Genomic DNA, 21944 nt, shown 5'->3' with positions numbered 1-21944 from the left:
AAAACGGAGTTAAGAATGAAGTTTCTATCATAAGATTAGCAAATTGACATTTGTGTGGTTTTCCTGGACTTTAAAGAACATACGTTTGGATTCATATCCGCATTTGTATTCCGATGAAACAATAGGGTACACGAGATGATAAATTGTCTATGAGAGGTTCTCTTACGTAAGCAGGTTGGCACAGCATTATCCCAAACTCCTAATTCGCATGTCAGGGTTGCATCACCACTTAATGTGTAACCAGTATCACAAGTATATGTCACTGTTTGTCCATGTGAGTAGTCATCACCGCTTTTCTGACCGTTTGTTGGTGCCGCACCAGGATCAGTGCAGTCGTCAGCTGTGTTATCGAGTGTACATATTGGTGAGTTTCTCAGAAAAGCTAAATTATTATAACGGAATATCACACTAATATAAAAGCGAATTAAGAATGAAAAATGTGTATCATGAGATTCGCAAATTGACATTTGTGTGGTTTTCCTGGACTTTAAAGAACACGTCTTCAGATTCATGTCCGCATATGTACTCTGATGAAAGTAATAGGGTATGTGAGATGATAAATTGTCTTTAAGAATTTCTCTTACGTAAACAAGTTGGCACAGCATAATCCCAATTTCCTAAGTCGCATGTCAGGGTTGCATCACCACTTAATGTGTAACCAGTATCACAAGTATATGTCACTGTTTGTCCATGTGAGTAGTCATCACCATTTTTCTGACCGTTTGTTGGTGCCGCACCAGGATCAGTGCAGTCGTCAGCTGTGTATCGAGGATACATATTGGTGAGTTTCTCAAAAAAGTTAAATTATTATAACGGAATATCACACTAATTTAAAACGGAGTTAAGAATGAAATTTCTATCATAAGATTAGCAAATTGACATTTGTGTGGTTTTCCTGGACTTTAAAGAACATACGTTTGGATTCATATCCGCATTTGTATTCCGATGAAAGCAATAGGGTACACGAGATGATAAATTGTCTATAAGAGGTTCTCTTACGTAAGCAAGTTGGCACAGCATTATCCCAAACTCCTAAGTCGCATGTCAGGGTTGCATCACCACTTAATGTGTAACCAGTATCACAAGTATATGTCACTGTTTGTCCATGTGAGTAGTCATCACCGCTTTTCTGACCGTTTGTTGGTGCCGCACCAGGATCAGTGCAGTCGTCAGCTGTGTTATCGAGTGTACATATTGGTGAGTTTCTCAGAAAAGCTAAATTATTATAACGGAATATCACACTAATATAAAAGCGAATTAAGAATGAAAAATGTGTATCATGAGATTCGCAAATGACATTTGTGGTTTTCCTGGACTTTAAAGAACACGTCTTCAGATTCATGTCCGCATATGTACTCTGATGAAAGTAATAGGGTATGTGAGATGATAAATTGTCTTTAAGAATTTCTCTTACGTAAACAAGTTGGCACAGCATAATCCCAATTTCCTAAGTCGCATGTCAGGGTTGCATCACCATTAATGTGTAACCAGTATCACAAGTATATGTCACTGTTTGTCCATGTGAGTAGTCATCACCATTTTTCTGACCGTTTGTTGGTGCCGCACCAGGATCAGTGCAGTCGTCAGCTGTGTATCGAGGATACATATTGGTGAGTTTCTCAAAAAAGTTAAATTATTATAACGGAATATCACACTAATTTAAAACGGAGTTAAGAATGAAATTTCTATCATAAGATTAGCAAATTGACATTTGTGTGGTTTCCTGGACTTTAAAGAACATACGTTTGGATTCATATCCGCATTTGTATTCCGATGAAAGCAATAGGGTACACGAGATGATAAATTGTCTATGAGAGGTTCTCTTACGTAAGCAGGTTGGCACAGCATTATCCCAAACTCCTAATTCGCATGTCAGGGTTCCATCACCACTTAATGTGTAACCAGTATCACAAGTATATGTCACTGTTTGTCCATGTGAGTAGTCATCACCGCTTTTCTGACCGTTTGTTGGTGCCGCACCAGGATCAGTGCAGTCGTCAGCTGTGTTATCGAGTGTACATATTGGTGAGTTTCTCAGAAAAGCTAAATTATTATAACGGAATATCACACTAATATAAAAGCGAATTAAGAATGAAAAATGTGTATCATGAGATTCGCAAATTGACATTTGTGTGGTTTTCCTGGACTTTAAAGAACACGTCTTCAGATTCATGTCCGCATATGTACTCTGATGAAAGTAATAGGGTATGTGAGATGATAAATTGTCTTTAAGAATTTCTCTTACGTAAACAAGTTGGCACAGCATAATCCCAATTTCCTAAGTCGCATGTCAGGGTTGCATCACCACTTAATGTGTAACCAGTATCACAAGTATATGTCACTGTTTGTCCATGTGAGTAGTCATCACCATTTTTCTGACCGTTTGTTGTGCCGCACCAGGATCAGTGCAGTCGTCAGCTGTGGTATCGAGGATACATATTGGTGAGTTTCTCAAAAAAGTTAAATTATTATAACGGAATATCACACTAATTTAAAACGGAGTTAAGAATGAAATTTCTATCATAAGATTAGCAAATTAACATTTGTGTGGTTTTCCTGGACTTTAAAGAACATACGTTTGGATTCATATCCGCATTTGTATTCGATGAAAGCAATAGGGTACACGAGATGATAAATTGTCTATAAGAGGTTCTCTTACGTAAGCAAGTTGGCACAGTATTATCCCAAACTCCTAAGTCGCATGTCAGGGTTCCATCACCACTTAATGTGTAACCAGTATCACAAGTATATGTCACTGTTTGTCCATGTGAGTAGTCATCACCGCTTTTCTGACCGTTTGTTGGTGCCGCACCAGGATCAGTGCAGTCGTCAGCTGTGTTATCGAGTGTACATATTGGTGAGTTTCTCAGAAAAGCTAAATTATTATAACGGAATATCACACTAATATAAAAGCGAATTAAGAATGAAAAATGTGTATCATGAGATTCGCAAATTGACATTTGTGTGGTTTTCCTGGACTTTAAAGAACACGTCTTCAGATTCATGTCCGCATATGTACTCTGATGAAAGTAATAGGGTATGTGAGATGATAAATTGTCTTTAAGAATTTCTCTTACGTAAACAAGTTGGCACAGCATAATCCCAATTTCCTAAGTCGCATGTCAGGGTTGCATCACCACTTAATGTGTAACCAGTATCACAAGTATATGTCACTGTTTGTCCATGTGAGTAGTCATCACCATTTTTCTGACCGTTTGTTGGTGCCGCACCAGGATCAGTGCAGTCGTCAGCTGTGGTATCGAGGATACATATTGGTGAGTTTCTCAAAAAAGTTAAATTATTATAACGGAATATCACACTAATTTAAAACGGAGTTAAGAATGAAATTTCTATCATAAGATTAGCAAATTGACATTTGTGTGGTTTTCCTGGACTTTAAAGAACATACGTTTGGATTCATATCCGCACTTGTATTCCGATGAAAGAATAGGGTACACGAGATGATAAATTGTCTATGAGAGGTTCTCTTACGTAAGCAGGTTGGCACAGCATTATCCCAAACTCCTAATTCGCATGTCAGGGTTGCATCACCACTTAATGTGTAACCAGTATCACAAGTATATGTCACTGTTTGTCCATGTGAGTAGTCATCACCGCTTTTCTGACCGTTTGTTGGTGCCGCACCAGGATCAGTGCAGTCGTCAGCTGTGTTATCGAGTGTACATATTGGTGAGTTTCTCAGAAAAGCTAAATTATTATAACGGAATATCACACTAATAAAAGCGAATTAAGAATGAAAAATGTGTATCATGAGATTCGCAAATTGACATTTGTGTGGTTTTCCTGGACTTTAAAGAACACGTCTTCAGATTCATGTCCGCATATGTACTCTGATGAAAGTAATAGGGTATGTGAGATGATAAATTGTCTTTAAGAATTTCTCTTACGTAAACAAGTTGGCACAGCATAATCCCAATTTCCTAAGTCGCATGTCAGGGTTGCATCACCACTTAATGTGTAACCAGTATCACAAGTATATGTCACTGTTTGTCCATGTGAGTAGTCATCACCATTTTTCTGACCGTTTGTTGGTGCCGCACCAGGATCAGTGCAGTCGTCAGCTGTGGTATCGAGGATACATATTGGTGAGTTTCTCAAAAAAGTTAAATTATTATAACGGAATATCACACTAATTTAAAACGGAGTTAAGAATGAAATTTCTATCATAAGATTAGCAAATTGACATTTGTGTGGTTTTCCTGGACTTTAAAGAACATACGTTTGGATTCATATCCGCATTTGTATTCCGATGAAAGCAATAGGGTACACGAGATGATAAATTGTCTATGAGAGGTTCTCTTACGTAAGCAGGTTGGCACAGCATTATCCCAAACTCCTAATTCGCATGTCAGGGTTGCATCACCACTTAATGTGTAACCAGTATCACAAGTATATGTCACTGTGTCCATGTGAGTAGTCATCACCGCTTTTCTGACCGTTTGTTGTGCCGCACCAGGATCAGTGCAGTCGTCAGCTGTGTTATCGAGTGTACATATTGGTGAGTTTCTCAGAAAAGCTAAATTATTATAACGGAATATCACACTTATATAAAAGCGAATTAAGAATGAAAAATGTGTATCATGAGATTCGCAAATTGACATTTGTGTGGTTTTCCTGGACTTTAAAGAACACGTCTTCAGATTCATGTCCGCATATGTACTCTGATGAAAGTAATAGGGTATGTGAGATGATAAATTGTCTTTAAGAATTTCTCTTACGTAAACAAGTTGGCACAGCATAATCCCAATTTCCTAAGTCGCATGTCAGGGTTGCATCACCACTTAATGTGTAACCAGTATCACAAGTATATGTCACTGTTTGTCCATGTGAGTAGTCATCACCATTTTTCTGACCGTTTGTTGGTGCCGCACCAGGATCAGTGCAGTCGTCAGCTGTGGTATCGAGGATACATATTGGTGAGTTTCTCAAAAAAGTTAAATTATTATAACGGAATATCACACTAATTTAAAACGGAGTTAAGAATGAAATTTCTATCATAAGATTAGCAAATTGACATTTGTGTGGTTTTCCTGGACTTTAAAGAACATACGTTTGGATTCATATCCGCATTTGTATTCCGATGAAAGCAATAGGGTACACGAGATGATAAATTGTCTATGAGAGGTTCTCTTACGTAAGCAAGTGGCACAGTATTATCCCAAACTCCTAAGTCGCATGTCAGGGTTCCATCACCACTTAATGTGTAACCAGTATCACAAGTATATGTCACTGTTTGTCCATGTGAGTAGTCATCACCGCTTTTCTGACCGTTTGTTGGTGCCGCACCAGGATCAGTGCAGTCGTCAGCTGTGTTATCGAGTGTACATATGGTGAGTTTCTCAGAAAAGCTAAATTATTATAACGGAATATCACACTAATATAAAAGCGAATTAAGAATGAAAAATGTGTATCATGAGATTCGCAAATTGACATTTGTGTGGTTTTCTGGACTTTAAAGAACACGTCTTCAGATTCATGTCCGCATATGTACTCTGATGAAAGTAATAGGGTATGTGAGATGATAAATGTCTTTAAGAATTTCTCTTACGTAAACAAGTTGGACAGCATAATCCCAATTTCCTAAGTCGCATGTCAGGGTTGCATCACCACTTAATGTGTAACCAGTATCACAAGTATATGTCACTGTTTGTCCATGTGAGTAGTCATCACCATTTTTCTGACCGTTTGTTGGTGCCGCACCAGGATCAGTGCAGTCGTCAGCTGTGGTATCGAGGATACATATTGGTGAGTTTCTCAAAAAAGTTAAATTATTATAACGGAATATCACACTAATTTAAAACGGAGTTAAGAATGAAGTTTCTATCATAAGATTAGCAAATTGACATTTGTGTGGTTTTCCTGGACTTTAAAGAACATACGTTGGATTCATATCCGCATTTGTATTCCGATGAAAGCAATAGGGTACACGAGATGATAAATTGTCTATGAGAGGTTCTCTTACGTAAGCAGGTTGGCACAGCATTATCCCAAACTCCTAATTCGCATGTCAGGGTTGCATCACCACTTAATGTGTAACCAGTATCACAAGTATATGTCACTGTTTGTCCATGTGAGTAGTCATCACCGCTTTTCTGACCGTTTGTTGGTGCCGCACCAGGATCAGTGCAGTCGTCAGCTGTGTTATCGAGTGTACATATTGGTGAGTTTCTCAGAAAAGCTAAATTATTATAACGGAATATCACACTAATATAAAAGCGAATTAAGAATGAAAAATGTGTATCATGAGATTCGCAAATTGACATTTGTGTGGTTTCCTGGACTTTAAAGAACACGTCTTCAGATTCATGTCCGCATATGTACTCTGATGAAAGTAATAGGGTATGTGAGATGATAAATTGTCTTTAAGAATTTCTCTTACGTAAACAAGTTGGCACAGCATAATCCCAATTTCCTAAGTCGCATGTCAGGGTTGCATCACCACTTAATGTGTAACCAGTATCACAAGTATATGTCACTGTTTGTCCATGTGAGTAGTCATCACCATTTTTCTGACCGTTTGTTGGTGCCGCACCAGGATCAGTGCAGTCGTCAGCTGTGGTATCGAGGATACATATTGGTGAGTTTCTCAAAAAAGTTAAATTATTATAACGGAATATCACACTAATTTAAAACTGAGTTAAGAATGAAATTTCTATCATAAGATTAGCAAATTGACATTTGTGTGGTTTTCCTGGACTTTAAAGAACATACGTTTGGATTCATATCCGCATTGTATTCCGATGAAAGCAATAGGGTACACGAGATGATAAATTGTCTATGAGAGGTTCTCTTACGTAAGCAGGTTGGCACAGCATTATCCCAAACTCCTAATTCGCATGTCAGGGTTGCATCACCACTTAATGTGTAACCAGTATCACAAGTATATGTCACTGTTTGTCCATGTGAGTAGTCATCACCGCTTTTCTGACCGTTTGTTGGTGCCGCACCAGGATCAGTGCAGTCGTCAGCTGTGTTATCGAGTGTACATATTGGTGAGTTTCTCAGAAAAGCTAAATTATTATAACGGAATATCACACTAATATAAAAGCGAATTAAGAATGAAAAATGTGTATCATGAGATTCGCAAATTGACATTTGTGTGGTTTTCCTGGACTTTAAAGACACGTCTTCAGATTCATGTCCGCATATGTACTCTGATGAAAGTAATAGGGTATGTGAGATGATAAATTGTCTTTAAGAATTTCTCTTACGTAAACAAGTTGGCACAGCATAATCCCAATTTCCTAAGTCGCATGTCAGGGTTGCATCACCACTTAATGTGTAACCAGTATCACAAGTATATGTCACTGTTTGTCCATGTGAGTAGTCATCACCATTTTTCTGACCGTTTGTTGGTGCCGCACCAGGATCAGTGCAGTCGTCAGCTGTGGTATCGAGGATACATATTGGTGAGTTTCTCAAAAAAGTTAAATTATTATAACGGAATATCACACTAATTTAAAACGAGTTAAGAATGAAGTTTCTATCATAAGATTAGCAAATTGACATTTGTGTGGTTTTCCTGGACTTTAAAGAACATACGTTTGGATTCATATCCGCATTTGTATTCCGATGAAAGCAATAGGGTACACGAGATGATAAATTGTCTATGAGAGGTTCTCTTACGTAAGCAGGTTGGCACAGCATTATCCCAAACTCCTAATTCGCATGTCAGGGTTGCATCACCACTTAATGTGTAACCAGTATCACAAGTATATGTCACTGTTTGTCCATGTGAGTAGTCATCACCGCTTTTCTGACCGTTTGTTGGTGCCGCACCAGGATCAGTGCAGTCGTCAGCTGTGTTATCGAGTGTACATATTGGTGAGTTTCTCAGAAAAGCTAAATTATTATAACGGAATATCACACTAATATAAAAGCGAATTAAGAATGAAAAATGTGTATCATGAGATTCGCAAATTGACATTTGTGTGGTTTTCTGGACTTTAAAGAACACGTCTTCAGATTCATGTCCGCATATGTACTCTGATGAAAGTAATAGGGTATGTGAGATGATAAATTGTCTTTAAGAATTTCTCTTACGTAAACAAGTTGGCACAGCATAATCCCAATTTCCTAAGTCGCATGTCAGGGTGCATCACCACTTAATGTGTAACCAGTATCACAAGTATATGTCACTGTTTGTCCATGTGAGTAGTCATCACCATTTTCTGACCGTTTGTTGGTGCCGCACCAGGATCAGTGCAGTCGTCAGCTGTGGTATCGAGGATACATATTGGTGAGTTTCTCAAAAAGTTAAATTATTATAACGGAATATCACACTAATTTAAAACGGAGTAAGAATGAAATTTCTATCATAAGATTAGCAAATTAACATTTGTGTGGTTTTCCTGGACTTTAAAGAACATACGTTTGGATTCATATCCGCATTTGTATTCCGATGAAAGCAATAGGGTACACGAGATGATAAATTGTCTATGAGAGGTTCTCTTACGTAAGCAAGTTGGCACAGCATTATCCCAAACTCCTAATTCGCATGTCAGGGTTGCATCACCACTTAATGTGTAACCAGTATCACAAGTATATGTCACTGTTTGTCCATGTGAGTAGTCATCACCGCTTTTCTGACCGTTTGTTGGTGCCGCACCAGGATCAGTGCAGTCGTCAGCTGTGTTATCGAGTGTACATATTGGTGAGTTTCTCAGAAAAGCTAAATTATTATAACGGAATATCACACTAAATAAAAGCGAATTAAGAATGAAAAATGTGTATCATGAGATTCGCAAATTGACATTTGTGTGGTTTTCCTGGACTTTAAAGAACACGTCTTCAGATTCATGTCCGCATATGTACTCTGATGAAAGTAATAGGGTATGTGAGATGATAAATTGTCTTTAAGAATTTCTCTTACGTAAACAAGTTGGCACAGCATAATCCCAATTTCCTAAGTCGCATGTCAGGGTTGCATCACCACTTAATGTGTAACCAGTATCACAAGTATATGTCACTGTTTGTCCATGTGAGTAGTCATCACCATTTTTTGACCGTTTGTTGGTGCCGCACCAGGATCAGTGCAGTCGTCAGCTGTGGTATCGAGGATACATATTGGTGAGTTTCTCAAAAAAGTTAAATTATTATAACGGAATATCACACTAATTTAAAACGGAGTTAAGAATGAAATTCTATCATAAGATTAGCAAATTGACATTTGTGTGGTTTTCCTGGACTTTAAAGAACATACGTTTGGATTCATATCCGCATTTGTATTCCGATGAAAGCAATAGGGTACACGAGATGATAAATTGTCTATGAGAGGTTCTCTTACGTAAGCAGGTTGGCACAGCATTATCCCAAACTCCTAATCGCATGTCAGGGTTCCATCACCACTTAATGTGTAACCAGTATCACAAGTATATGTCACTGTTTGTCCATGTGAGTAGTCATCACCGCTTTTCTGACCGTTTGTTGGTGCCGCACCAGGATCAGTGCAGTCGTCAGCTGTGTTATCGAGTGTACATATTGGTGAGTTTCTCAGAAAAGCTAAATTATTATAACGGAATATCACACTAATATAAAAGCGAATTAAGAATGAAAAATGTGTATCATGAGATTCGCAAATTGACATTTGTGTGGTTTTCCTGGACTTTAAAGAACACGTCTTCAGATTCATGTCCGCATATGTACTCTGATGAAAGTAATAGGGTATGTGAGATGATAAATTGTCTTTAAGAATTTCTCTTACGTAAACAAGTTGGCACAGCATAATCCCAATTCCTAAGTCGCATGTCAGGGTTGCATCACCACTTAATGTGTAACCAGTATCACAAGTATATGTCACTGTTTGTCCATGTGAGTAGTCATCACCATTTTTCTGACCGTTTGTTGGTGCCGCACCAGGATCAGTGCAGTCGTCAGCTGTGGTATCGAGGATACATATTGGTGAGTTTCTCAAAAAAGTTAAATTATTATAACGGAATATCACACTAATTTAAAACGGAGTTAAGAATGAAATTTCTATCATAAGATTAGCAAATTGACATTTTGTGTGGTTTCCTGGACTTTAAAGAACATACGTTTGGATTCATATCCGCATTTGTATTCCGATGAAAGCAATAGGGTACACGAGATGATAAATTGTCTATAAGAGGTTCTCTTACGTAAGCAGGTTGGCACAGTATTATCCCAAACTCCTAAGTCGCATGTCAGGGTTGCATCACCACTTAATGTGTAACCAGTATCACAAGTATATGTCACTGTTTGTCCATGTGAGTAGTCATCACCGCTTTTCTGACCGTTTGTTGGTGCCGCACCAGGATCAGTGCAGTCGTCAGCTGTGTTATCGAGTGTACATATTGGTGAGTTTCTCAGAAAAGCTAAATTATTATAACGGAATATCACACTAATATAAAAGCGAATTAAGAATGAAAAATGTGTATATGAGATTCGCAAATTGACATTTGTGTGGTTTCCTGGACTTTAAAGAACACGTCTTCAGATTCATGTCCGCATATGTACTCTGATGAAAGTAATAGGGTATGTGAGATGATAAATTGTCTTTAAGAATTTCTCTTACGTAAACAAGTTGGCACAGCATAATCCCAATTTCCTAAGTCGCATGTCAGGGTTGCATCACCACTTAATGTGTAACCAGTATCACAAGTATATGTCACTGTTGTCATGTGAGTAGTCATCACCATTTTTCTGACCGTTTGTTGGTGCCGCACCAGGATCAGTGCAGTCGTCAGCTGTGGTATCGAGGATACATATTGGTGAGTTTCTCAAAAAAGTTAAATTATTATAACGGAATATCACACTAATTTAAAACGGAGTTAAGAATGAAATTTCTATCATAAGATTAGCAAATTGACATTTGTGTGGTTTCCTGGACTTTAAAGAACATACGTTTGGATTCATATCCGCATTTGTATTCCGATGAAAGCAATAGGGTACACGAGATGATAAATTGTCTATGAGAGGTTCTCTTACGTAAGCAGGTTGGCACAGCATTATCCCAAACTCCTAATTCGCATGTCAGGGTTCCATCACCACTTAATGTGTAACCAGTATCACAAGTATATGTCACTGTTTGTCCATGTGAGTAGTCATCACCGCTTTTCTGACCGTTTGTTGGTGCCGCACCAGGATCAGTGCAGTCGTCAGCTGTGTTATCGAGTGTACATATTGTGAGTTTCTCAGAAAAGCTAAATTATTATAACGGAATATCACACTAATATAAAGCGAATTAAGAATGAAAAATGTGTATCATGAGATTCGCAAATTGACATTTGTGTGGTTTTCCTGGACTTTAAAGAACACGTCTTCAGATTCATGTCCGCATATGTACTCTGATGAAAGTAATAGGGTATGTGAGATGATAAATTGTCTTTAAGAATTTCTCTTACGTAAACAAGTTGGCACAGCATAATCCCAATTTCCTAAGTCGCATGTCAGGGTTGCATCACCACTTAATGTGTAACCAGTATCACAAGTATATGTCACTGTTTGTCCATGTGAGTAGTCATCACCATTTTTCTGACCGTTTGTTGGTGCCGCACCAGGATCAGTGCAGTCGTCAGCTGTGGTATCGAGGATACATATTGGTGAGTTTCTCAAAAAAGTTAAATTATTATAACGGAATATCACACTAATTTAAAACGGAGTTAAGAATGAAATTTCTATCATAAGATTAGCAAATTACATTTGTGTGGTTTTCCTGGACTTTAAAGAACATACGTTTGGATTCATATCCGCATTTGTATTCCGATGAAAGCAATAGGGTACACGAGATGATAAATTGTCTATGAGAGGTTCTCTTACGTAAGCAGGTTGGCACAGCATTATCCCAAACTCCTAATTCGCATGTCAGGGTTCATCACCACTTAATGTGTAACCAGTATCACAAGTATATGTCACTGTTTGTCCATGTGAGTAGTCATCACCGCTTTTCTGACCGTTTGTTGGTGCCGCACCAGGATCAGTGCAGTCGTCAGCTGTGTTATCGAGGTTACATATGGTGAGTTTCTCAGAAAAGCTAAATTATTATAACGGAATATCACACTAATATAAAAGCGAATTAAGAATGAAAAATGTGTATCATGAGATTCGCAAATTGACATTTGTGTGGTTTTCCTGGACTTTAAAGAACACGTCTTCAGATTCATGTCCGCATATGTACTCTGATGAAAGTAATAGGGTATGTGAGATGATAAATTGTCTTTAAGAATTCTCTTACGTAAACAAGTTGGCACAGCATAATCCCAATTTCCTAAGTCGCATGTCAGGGTTGCATCACCACTTAATGTGTAACCAGTATCACAAGTATATGTCACTGTTTGTCCATGTGAGTAGTCATCACCATTTTTCTGACCGTTTGTTGGTGCCGCACCAGGATCAGTGCAGTCGTCAGCTGTGGTATCGAGGATACATATTGGTGAGTTTCTCAAAAAGTTAAATTATTATAACGGAATATCACACTAATTTAAAACGGAGTTAAGAATGAAGTTTCTATCATAAGATTAGCAAATTGACATTTGTGTGGTTTTCCTGGACTTTAAAGAACATACGTTTGGATTCATATCCGCATTTGTATTCCGATGAAAGCAATAGGGTACACGAGATGATAAATTGTCTATGAGAGGTTCTCTTACGTAAGCAGGTTGGCACAGCATTATCCCAAACTCCTAATTCGCATGTCAGGGTTGCATCACCACTTAATGTGTAACCAGTATCACAAGTATATGTCACTGTTTGTCCATGTGAGTAGTCATCACCGCTTTTCTGACCGTTTGTGGTGCCGCACCAGGATCAGTGCAGTCGTCAGCTGTGTTATCGAGTGTACATATTGGTGAGTTTCTCAGAAAAGCTAAATTATTATAACGGAATATCACACTAATATAAAAGCGAATTAAGAATGAAAAATGTGTATCATGAGATTCGCAAATTGACATTTGTGTGGTTTTCCTGGACTTTAAAGAACACGTCTTCAGATCATGTCCGCATATGTACTCTGATGAAAGTAATAGGGTATGTGAGATGATAAATTGTCTTTAAGAATTTCTCTTACGTAAACAAGTTGGCACAGCATAATCCCAATTTCCTAAGTCGCATGTCAGGGTTGCATCACCACTTAATGTGTAACCAGTATCACAAGTATATGTCACTGTTTGTCCATGTGAGTAGTCATCACCATTTTTCTGACCGTTTGTTGGTGCCGCACCAGGATCAGTGCAGTCGTCAGCTGTGGTATCGAGGATACATATTGGTGAGTTTCTCAAAAAGTTAAATTATTATAACGGAATATCACACTAATTTAAAACGGAATTAAGAATGAATTTCTGTCATAAGATTAGCAAATTGACATTTGTGTGGTTTTCCTGGACTTTAAAGAACATACGTTTGGATTCATATCCGCATTTGTATTCCGATGAAAGCAATAGGGTACACGAGATGATAAATTGTCTATGAGAGGTTCTCTTACGTAAGCAGGTTGGCACAGCATTATCCCAAACTCCTAATTCGCATGTCAGGGTTGCATCACCACTAATGTGTAACCAGTATCACAAGTATATGTCACTGTTTGTCCATGTGAGTAGTCATCACCGCTTTTCTGACCGTTTGTTGGTGCCGCACCAGGATCAGTGCAGTCGTCAGCTGTGTTATCGAGTGTACATATTGGTGAGTTTCTCAGAAAAGCTAAATTATTATAACGGAATATCACACTAATATAAAAGCGAATTAAGAATGAAAAATGTGTATCATGAGATTCGCAAATTGACATTTGTGTGGTTTTCCTGGACTTTAAAGAACACGTCTTCAGATTCATGTCCGCATATGTACTCTGATGAAAGTAATAGGGTATGTGAGATGATAAATTGTCTTTAAGAATTTCTCTTACGTAAACAAGTTGGCACAGCATAATCCCAATTTCCTAAGTCGCATGTCAGGGTTGCATCACCACTTAATGTGTAACCAGTATCACAAGTATATGTCACTGTTTGTCCATGTGAGTAGTCATCACCATTTTCTGACCGTTTGTTGGTGCCGCACCAGGATCAGTGCAGTCGTCAGCTGTGGTATCGAGGTACATATTGGTGAGTTTCTCAAAAAAGTTAAATTATATAACGGAATATCACACTAATTTAAAACGGAGTTAAGAATGAAGTTTCTATCATAAGATTAGCAAATTGACATTTGTGTGGTTTTCCTGGACTTTAAAGAACATACGTTGGATTCATATCCGCATTTGTATTCCGATGAAAGCAATAGGGTACACGAGATGATAAATTGTCTATAAGAGGTTCTCTTACGTAAGCAAGTTGGCACAGCATTATCCCAAACTCCTAAGTCGCATGTCAGGGTTCCATCACCACTTAATGTGTAACCAGTATCACAAGTATATGTCACTGTTTGTCCATGTGAGTAGTCATCACCGCTTTTCTGACCGTTTGTTGGTGCCGCACCAGGATCAGTGCAGTCGTCAGCTGTGTTATCGAGTGTACATATTGGTGAGTTTCTCAGAAAAGCTAAATTATTATAACGGAATATCACACTAATATAAAAGCGAATTAAGAATGAAAAATGTGTATCATGAGATTCGCAAATTGACATTTGTGTGGTTTTCCTGGACTTTAAAGAACACGTCTTCAGATTCATGTCCGCATATGTACTCTGATGAAAGTAATAGGGTATGTGAGATGATAAATTGTCTTTAAGAATTTCTCTTACGTAAACAAGTTGGCACAGCATAATCCCAATTTCCTAAGTCGCATGTCAGGGTTGCATCACCACTTAATGTGTAACCAGTATCACAAGTATATGTCACTGTTTGTCATGTGAGTAGTCATCACCATTTTTCTGACCGTTTGTTGGTGCCGCACCAGGATCAGTGCAGTCGTCAGCTGTGGTATCGAGGATACATATTGGTGAGTTTCTCAAAAAAGTTAAATTATTATAACGGAATATCACACTAATTTAAAACGGAGTTAAGAATGAAATTTCTATCATAAGATTAGCAAATTGACATTTGTGTGGTTTTCCGAGACTTTAAAGAACATACGTTTGGATTCATATCCGCATTGTATTCGATGAAAGCAATAGGGTACACGAGATGATAAATTGTCTATGAGAGGTTCTCTTACGTAAGCAGGTTGGCACAGCATTATCCCAAACTCCTAATTCGCATGTCAGGGTTGCATCACCACTTAATGTGTAACCAGTATCACAAGTATATGTCACTGTTTGTCCATGTGAGTAGTCATCACCGCTTTCTGACCGTTTGTTGGTGCCGCACCAGGATCAGTGCAGTCGTCAGCTGTGTTATCGAGTGTACATATTGGTGAGTTTCTCAGAAAAGCTAAATTATTATAACGGAATATCACACTAATATAAAAGCGAATTAAGAATGAAAAATGTGTATCATGAGATTCGCAAATTGACATTTGTGTGGTTTTCCTGGACTTTAAAGAACACGTCTTCAGATTCATGTCCGCATATGTACTCTGATGAAAGTAATAGGGTATGTGAGATGATAAATTGTCTTTAAGAATTTCTCTTACGTAAACAAGTTGGCACAGCATAATCCCAATTTCCTAAGTCGCATGTCAGGGTTGCATCACCACTTAATGTGTAACCAGTATCACAAGTATATGTCACTGTTTGTCCATGTGAGTAGTCATCACCATTTTTCTGACCGTTTGTTGGTGCCGCACCAGGATCAGTGCAGTCGTCAGCTGTGGTATCGAGGATACATATTGGTGAGTTTCTCAAAAAAGTTAAATTATTATAACGGAATATCACACTAATTTAAACGGAGTTAAGAATGAAATTTCTATCATAAGATTAGCAAATTGACATTTGTGTGGTTTTCCTGGACTTTAAAGAACATACGTTTGGATTCATATCCGCATTTGTATTCCGATGAAAGCAATAGGGTACACGAGATGATAAATTGTCTATAAGAGGTTCTCTTACGTAAGCAAGTTGGCACAGTATTATCCCAAACTCCTAAGTCGCATGTCAGGGTTGCATCACCACTTAATGTGTAACCAGTATCACAAGTATATGTCACTGTTTGTCCATGTGAGTAGTCATCACCGCTTTTCTGACCGTTTGTTGGTGCCGCACCAGGATCAGTGCAGTCGTCAGCTGTGTTATCGAGTGTACATATTGGTGAGTTTCTCAGAAAAGCTAAATTATTATAACGGAATATCACACTAATATAAAAGCGAATTAAGAATGAAAAATGTGTATCATGAGATTCGCAAATTGACATTTGTGTGGTTTTCCTGGACTTTAAAGAACAGTCTTCAGATTCATGTCCGCATATGTACTCTGATGAAAGTAATAGGGTATGTGAGATGATAAATTGTCTTTAAGAATTTCTCTTACGTAAACAAGTTGGCACAGGCATAATCCCAATTTCCTAAGTCGCATGTCAGGGTTGCATCACCACTTAATGTGTAACCAGTATCACAAGTATATGTCACTGTTTGTCCATGTGAGTAGTCATCACCATTTTCTGACCGTTTGTTGGTGCCGCACCAGGATCAGTGCAGTCGTCAGCTGTGGTATCGAGGATACATATTGGTGAGTTTCTCAAAAAAGTTAAATTATTATAACGGAATATCACACTAATTTAAAACGGAGTTAAGAATGAAGTTTCTATCATAAGATTAGCAAATTGACATTTGTGTGGTTTTCCTGGACTTTAAAGAACATACGTTTGATTCATATCCGCATTTGTATTCCGATGAAAGCAATAGGGTACACGAGATGATAAATTGTCTATAAGAGGTCTCTTACGTAAGCAAGTTGGCACAGCATTATCCCAAACTCCTAATCGCATGTCAGGGTTGCATCACCACTTAATGTGTAACCAGTATCACAAGTATATGTCACTGTTTGTCCATGTGAGTAGTCATCACCGCTTTCTGTTTCTGACCGTTGTTGGTGCCGCACCAGGATCAGTGCAGTCGTCAGCTGTGTTATCGAGTGTACATATTGGTGAGTTTCTCAGAAAAGCTAAATTATTATAACGGAATATCACACTAATATAAAAGCGAATTAAGAATGAAAAATGTGTATCATGAGATTCGCAAATTGACATTTGTGTGGTTTTCCTGGACTTTAAAGAACACGTCTTCAGATTCATGTCCGCATATGTACTCTGATGAAAGTAATAGGGTATGTGAGATGATAAATTGTCTTTAAGAATTTCTCTTACGTAAACAAGTTGGCACAGCATAATCCCAATTTCCTAAGTCGCATGTCAGGGTTGCATCACCACTTAATGTGTAACCAGTATCACAAGTATATGTCACTGTTTGTCCATGTGAGTAGTCATCACCATTTTTCTGACCGTTTGTTGGTGCCGCACCAGGATCAGTGCAGTCGTCAGCTGTGGTATCGAGGATACATATTGGTGAGTTTCTCAAAAAAGTTAAATTATTATAACGGAATATCACACTAATTTAAAACGGAGTTAAGAATGAAATTTCTATCATAAGATTAGCAAATTGACATTTGTGTGGTTTTCCTGGACTTTAAAGAACATACGTTTGGATTCATATCCGCATTTGTATTCCGATGAAAGCAATAGGGTACACGAGATGATAAATTGTCTATGAGAGGTCTCTTACGTAAGCAAGTTGGCACAGCATTATCCCAAACTCCTAATTCGCATGTCAGGGTTGCATCACCACTTAATGTGTAACCAGTATCACAAGTATATGTCACTGTTTGTCCATGTGAGTAGTCATCACCGCTTTTCTGACCGTTTGTTGGTGCCGCACCAGGATCAGTGCAGTCGTCAGCTGTGTTATCGAGTGTACATATTGGTGAGTTTCTCAGAAAAGCTAAATTATTATAACGGAATATCACACTAATATAAAAGCGAATTAAGAATGAAAAATGTGTATCATGAGATTCGCAAATTGACATTTGTGTGGTTTTCCTGGACTTTAAAGAACACGTCTTCAGATTCATGTCCGCATATGTACTCTGATGAAAGTAATAGGGTATGTGAGATGATAAATTGTCTTTAAGAATTTCTCTTACGTAAACAAGTGGCACAGCATAATCCCAATTTCCTAAGTCGCATGTCAGGGTTGCATCACCACTTAATGTGTAACCAGTATCACAAGTATATGTCACTGTTTGTCCATGTGAGTAGTCATCACCATTTTTCTGACCGTTTGTTGGTGCCGCACCAGGATCAGTGCAGTCGTCAGCTGTGGTATCGAGGATACATATTGGTGAGTTTCTCAAAAAAGTTAAATTATTATAACGGAATATCACACTAATTTAAAACGGAGTTAAGAATGAAATTTCTATCATAAGATTAGCAAATTGACATTTGTGTGTTTTCCTGGACTTTAAAGAACATACGTTTGGATTCATATCCGCATTGTATTCCGATGAAAGCAATAGGGTACACGAGATGATAAATTGTCTATGAGAGGTTCTCTTACGTAAGGCAAGTTGGCACAGCATTATCCCAAACTCCTAATTCGCATGTCAGGGTTGCATCACCACTTAATGTGTAACCAGTATCACAAGTATATGTCACTGTTTGTCCATGTGAGTAGTCATCACCGCTTTTCTGACCGTTTGTTGGTGCCGCACCAGGATCAGTGCAGTCGTCAGCTGTGTTATCGAGTGTACATATTGGTGAGTTTCTCAGAAAAGCTAAATTATTATAACGGAATATCACACTAATATAAAAGCGAATTAAGAATGAAAAATGTGTATCATGAGATTCGCAAATTGACATTTGTGTGGTTTTCCTGGACTTAAAGAACACGTCTTCAGATTCATGTCCGCATATGTACTCTGATGAAAGTAATAGGGTATGTGAGATGATAAATTGTCTTTAAGAATTTCTCTTACGTAAACAAGTTGGCACAGCATAATCCCAATTTCCTAAGTCGCATGTCAGGGTTGCATCACCACTTAATGTGTAACCAGTATCACAAGTATATGTCACTGTTTGTCCATGTGAGTAGTCATCACCATTTTTCTGACCGTTTGTTGGTGCCGCACCAGGATCAGTGCAGTCGTCAGCTGTGGTATCGAGGATACATATTGGTGAGTTTCTCAAAAAGTTAAATTATTATAACGGAATATCACACTAATTTAAAACGGAGTTAAGAATGAAATTTCTATCATAAGATTAGCAAATTAACATTGTGTGGTTTTCCTGGACTTTAAAGAAACATACGTTTGGATTCATATCCGCATTTGTATTCGATGAAAGCAATAGGGTACACGAGATGATAAATTGTCTATAAGAGGTTCTCTTACGTAAGCAAGTTGGCACAGTATTATCCCAAACTCCTAAGTCGCATGTCAGTGTTCCATCACCACTTAATGTGTAACCAGTATCACAAGCATATGTCACTGTTTGTCCATGTGAGTAGTCATCACCGCTTTTCTGACCGTTTGTTGGTGCCGCACCAGGATCAGTGCAGTCGTCAGCTGTGTTATCGAGGTACATATTGGTGAGTTTCTCAGAAAAGCTAAATATTATAACGGAATATCACACTAATATAAAAGCGAATTAAGAATGAAAAATGTGTATCATGAGATTCGCAAATTGACATTTGTGTGGTTTTCCTGGACTTTAAAGAACACGTCTTCAGATTCATGTCCGCATATGTACTCTGATGAAAGTAATAGGGTATGTGAGATGATAAATTGTCTTTAAGAATTTCTCTTACGTAAACAAGTTGGCACAGCATAATCCCAATTTCCTAAGTCGCATGTCAGGGTTGCATCACCACTTAATGTGTAACCAGTATCACAAGTATATGTCACTGTTTGTTCATGTGAGTAGTCATCACCATTTTTCTGACCGTTTGTTGGTGCCGCACCAGGATCAGTGCAGTCGTCAGCTGTGGTATCGAGGATACATATTGGTGAGTTTCTCAAAAAAGTTAAATTATTATAACGGAATATCACACTAATTTAAAACGGAGTTAAGAATGAAATTTCTATCATAAGATTAGCAAATTGACATTTGTGTGGTTTTCCTGGACTTTAAAGAACATACGTTTGGATTCATATCCGCATTTGTATTCCGATGAAAGCAATAGGGTACACGAGATGATAAATTGTCTATGAGAGGTTCTCTTACGTAAGCAAGTTGGCACAGCATTATCCCAAACTCCTAATTCGCATGTCAGGGTTCCATCACCACTTAATGTGTAACCAGTATCCAAGTATATGTCACTGTTTGTCCATGTGAGTAGTCATCACCACTTTTCTGACCGTTTGTTGGTGCCGCACCAGGATCAGTGCAGTCGTCAGCTGTGTTATCGAGGTGTACATATTGGTGAGTTTCTCAGAAAAGCTAAATTATATAACGGAATATCACACTAATATAAAAGCGAATTAAGAATGAAAAATGTGTATCATGAGATTCGCAAATTGACATTTGTGTGGTTTTCCTGGACTTTAAAGACACGTCTTCAGATTCATGTCCGCATATGTACTCTGATGAAAGTAATAGGGTATGTGAGATGATAAATGTCTTTAAGAATTTCTCTTACGTAAACAAGTTGGCACAGCATAATCCCAATTTCCTAAGTCGCATGTCAGGGTTGCATCACCACTTAATGTGTAACCAGTATCACAAGTATATGTCACTGTTTGTCCATGTGAGTAGTCATCACCATTTTCTGACCGTTTGTTGGTGCCGCACCAGGATCAGTGCAGTCGTCAGCTGTGGTATCGAGGATACATATTGGTGAGTTTCTCAAAAAAGTTAAATTATTATAACGGAATATCACACTAATTTAAAACGGAGTTAAGAATGAAATTTCTATCATAAGATTAGCAAATTACATTTGTGTGGTTTTCTGGACTTTAAAGAACATACGTTTGGATTCATATCCGCATTTGTATTCCGATGAAAGCAATAGGGTACACGAGATGATAAATTGTCTATAAGAGGTTCTCTTACGTAAGCAAGTTGGCACAGTATTATCCCAAACTCCTAAGTCGCATGTCAGGGTTCCATCACCACTTAATGTGTAACCAGTATCACAAGTATATGTCACTGTTTGTCCATGTGAGTAGTCATCACCGCTTTTCTGACCGTTTGTTGGTGCCGCACCAGGATCAGTGCAGTCGTCAGCTGTGTTATCGAGTTACATATTGGTGAGTTTCTCAGAAAAGCTAAATTATTATAACGGAATATCACACTAATATAAAAGCGAATTAAGAATGAAAAATGTGTATCATGAGATTCGCAAATTGACATTTGTGTGTTTTCTGGACTTTAAAGAACACGTCTTCAGATTCATGTCCGCATATGTACTCTGATGAAAGTAATAGGGTATGTGAGATGATAAATTGTCTTTAAGAATTTCTCTTACGTAAACAAGTTGGCACAGCATAATCCCAATTTCCTAAGTCGCATGTCAGGGTTGCATCACCACTTAATGTGTAACCAGTATCACAAGTATATGTCACTGTTTGTCCATGTGAGTAGTCATCACCTTTTTCTGACCGTTTGTTGGTGCCGCACCAGGATCAGTGCAGTCGTCAGCTGTGGTATCGAGGATACATATTGGTGAGTTTCTCAAAAAAGTTAAATTATTATAACGGAATATCACACTAATTTAAAACGGAGTTAAGAATGAAATTTCTATCATAAGATTAGCAAATTACATTTGTGTGGTTTCCTGGACTTTAAAGAACATACGTTTGGATTCATATCCGCATTTGTATTCCGATTGAAAGCAATAGGGTACACGAGATGATAAATTGTCTATGAGAGGTTCTCTTACGTAAGCAAGTTGGCACAGCATTATCCCAAACTCCTAATTCGCATGTCAGGGTTGCATCACACTTAATGTGTAACCAGTATCACAAGTATATGTCACTGTTTGTCCATGTGAGTAGTCATCACCGCTTTTCTGACCGTTTGTGGTGCCGCACCAGGATCAGTGCAGTCGTCAGCT

General features: G+C 38.1%; 1 protein-coding gene across 1 annotated transcript in view; it reads right to left on the bottom strand.

Annotated features, from left to right (window-relative positions):
• The window catches only part of LOC139127884 (sushi, von Willebrand factor type A, EGF and pentraxin domain-containing protein 1-like), a 45024-nt gene that overhangs the window by 18498 nt on the left and 4582 nt on the right, over positions 1-21944 (bottom strand). Inside the window, exons 8-36 of the mRNA XM_070693740.1 lie at positions 20942-21115; positions 19698-19871; positions 18868-19041; positions 18450-18624; positions 17619-17860; positions 17204-17377; positions 15952-16125; positions 15537-15710; positions 14289-14462; positions 13046-13219; positions 12215-12388; positions 11385-11558; positions 10969-11142; positions 10140-10313; positions 8477-8650; positions 7648-7821; positions 7233-7406; positions 6816-6989; positions 6401-6574; positions 5984-6157; positions 4740-4913; positions 3909-4082; positions 3493-3666; positions 3078-3251; positions 2660-2833; positions 1828-2001; positions 1000-1173; positions 585-758; positions 167-340 (exon numbers count right to left, since the gene is read on the bottom strand). Coding sequence (XP_070549841.1) covers positions 167-340; positions 585-758; positions 1000-1173; positions 1828-2001; positions 2660-2833; positions 3078-3251; positions 3493-3666; positions 3909-4082; positions 4740-4913; positions 5984-6157; positions 6401-6574; positions 6816-6989; positions 7233-7406; positions 7648-7821; positions 8477-8650; positions 10140-10313; positions 10969-11142; positions 11385-11558; positions 12215-12388; positions 13046-13219; positions 14289-14462; positions 15537-15710; positions 15952-16125; positions 17204-17377; positions 17619-17860; positions 18450-18624; positions 18868-19041; positions 19698-19871; positions 20942-21115 — 5115 coding nt within the window. The remainder of the gene's footprint in view (positions 1-166; positions 341-584; positions 759-999; positions 1174-1827; positions 2002-2659; positions 2834-3077; positions 3252-3492; positions 3667-3908; positions 4083-4739; positions 4914-5983; positions 6158-6400; positions 6575-6815; positions 6990-7232; positions 7407-7647; positions 7822-8476; positions 8651-10139; positions 10314-10968; positions 11143-11384; positions 11559-12214; positions 12389-13045; positions 13220-14288; positions 14463-15536; positions 15711-15951; positions 16126-17203; positions 17378-17618; positions 17861-18449; positions 18625-18867; positions 19042-19697; positions 19872-20941; positions 21116-21944) is intronic.

This window comes from Ptychodera flava, unplaced genomic scaffold, assembly GCF_041260155.1.
Source record: "Ptychodera flava strain L36383 unplaced genomic scaffold, AS_Pfla_20210202 Scaffold_39__1_contigs__length_1403739_pilon, whole genome shotgun sequence".
NCBI lineage: Eukaryota > Metazoa > Hemichordata > Enteropneusta > Ptychoderidae > Ptychodera > Ptychodera flava.
This window is presented reverse-complemented; position numbering and strand designations above follow the sequence as displayed.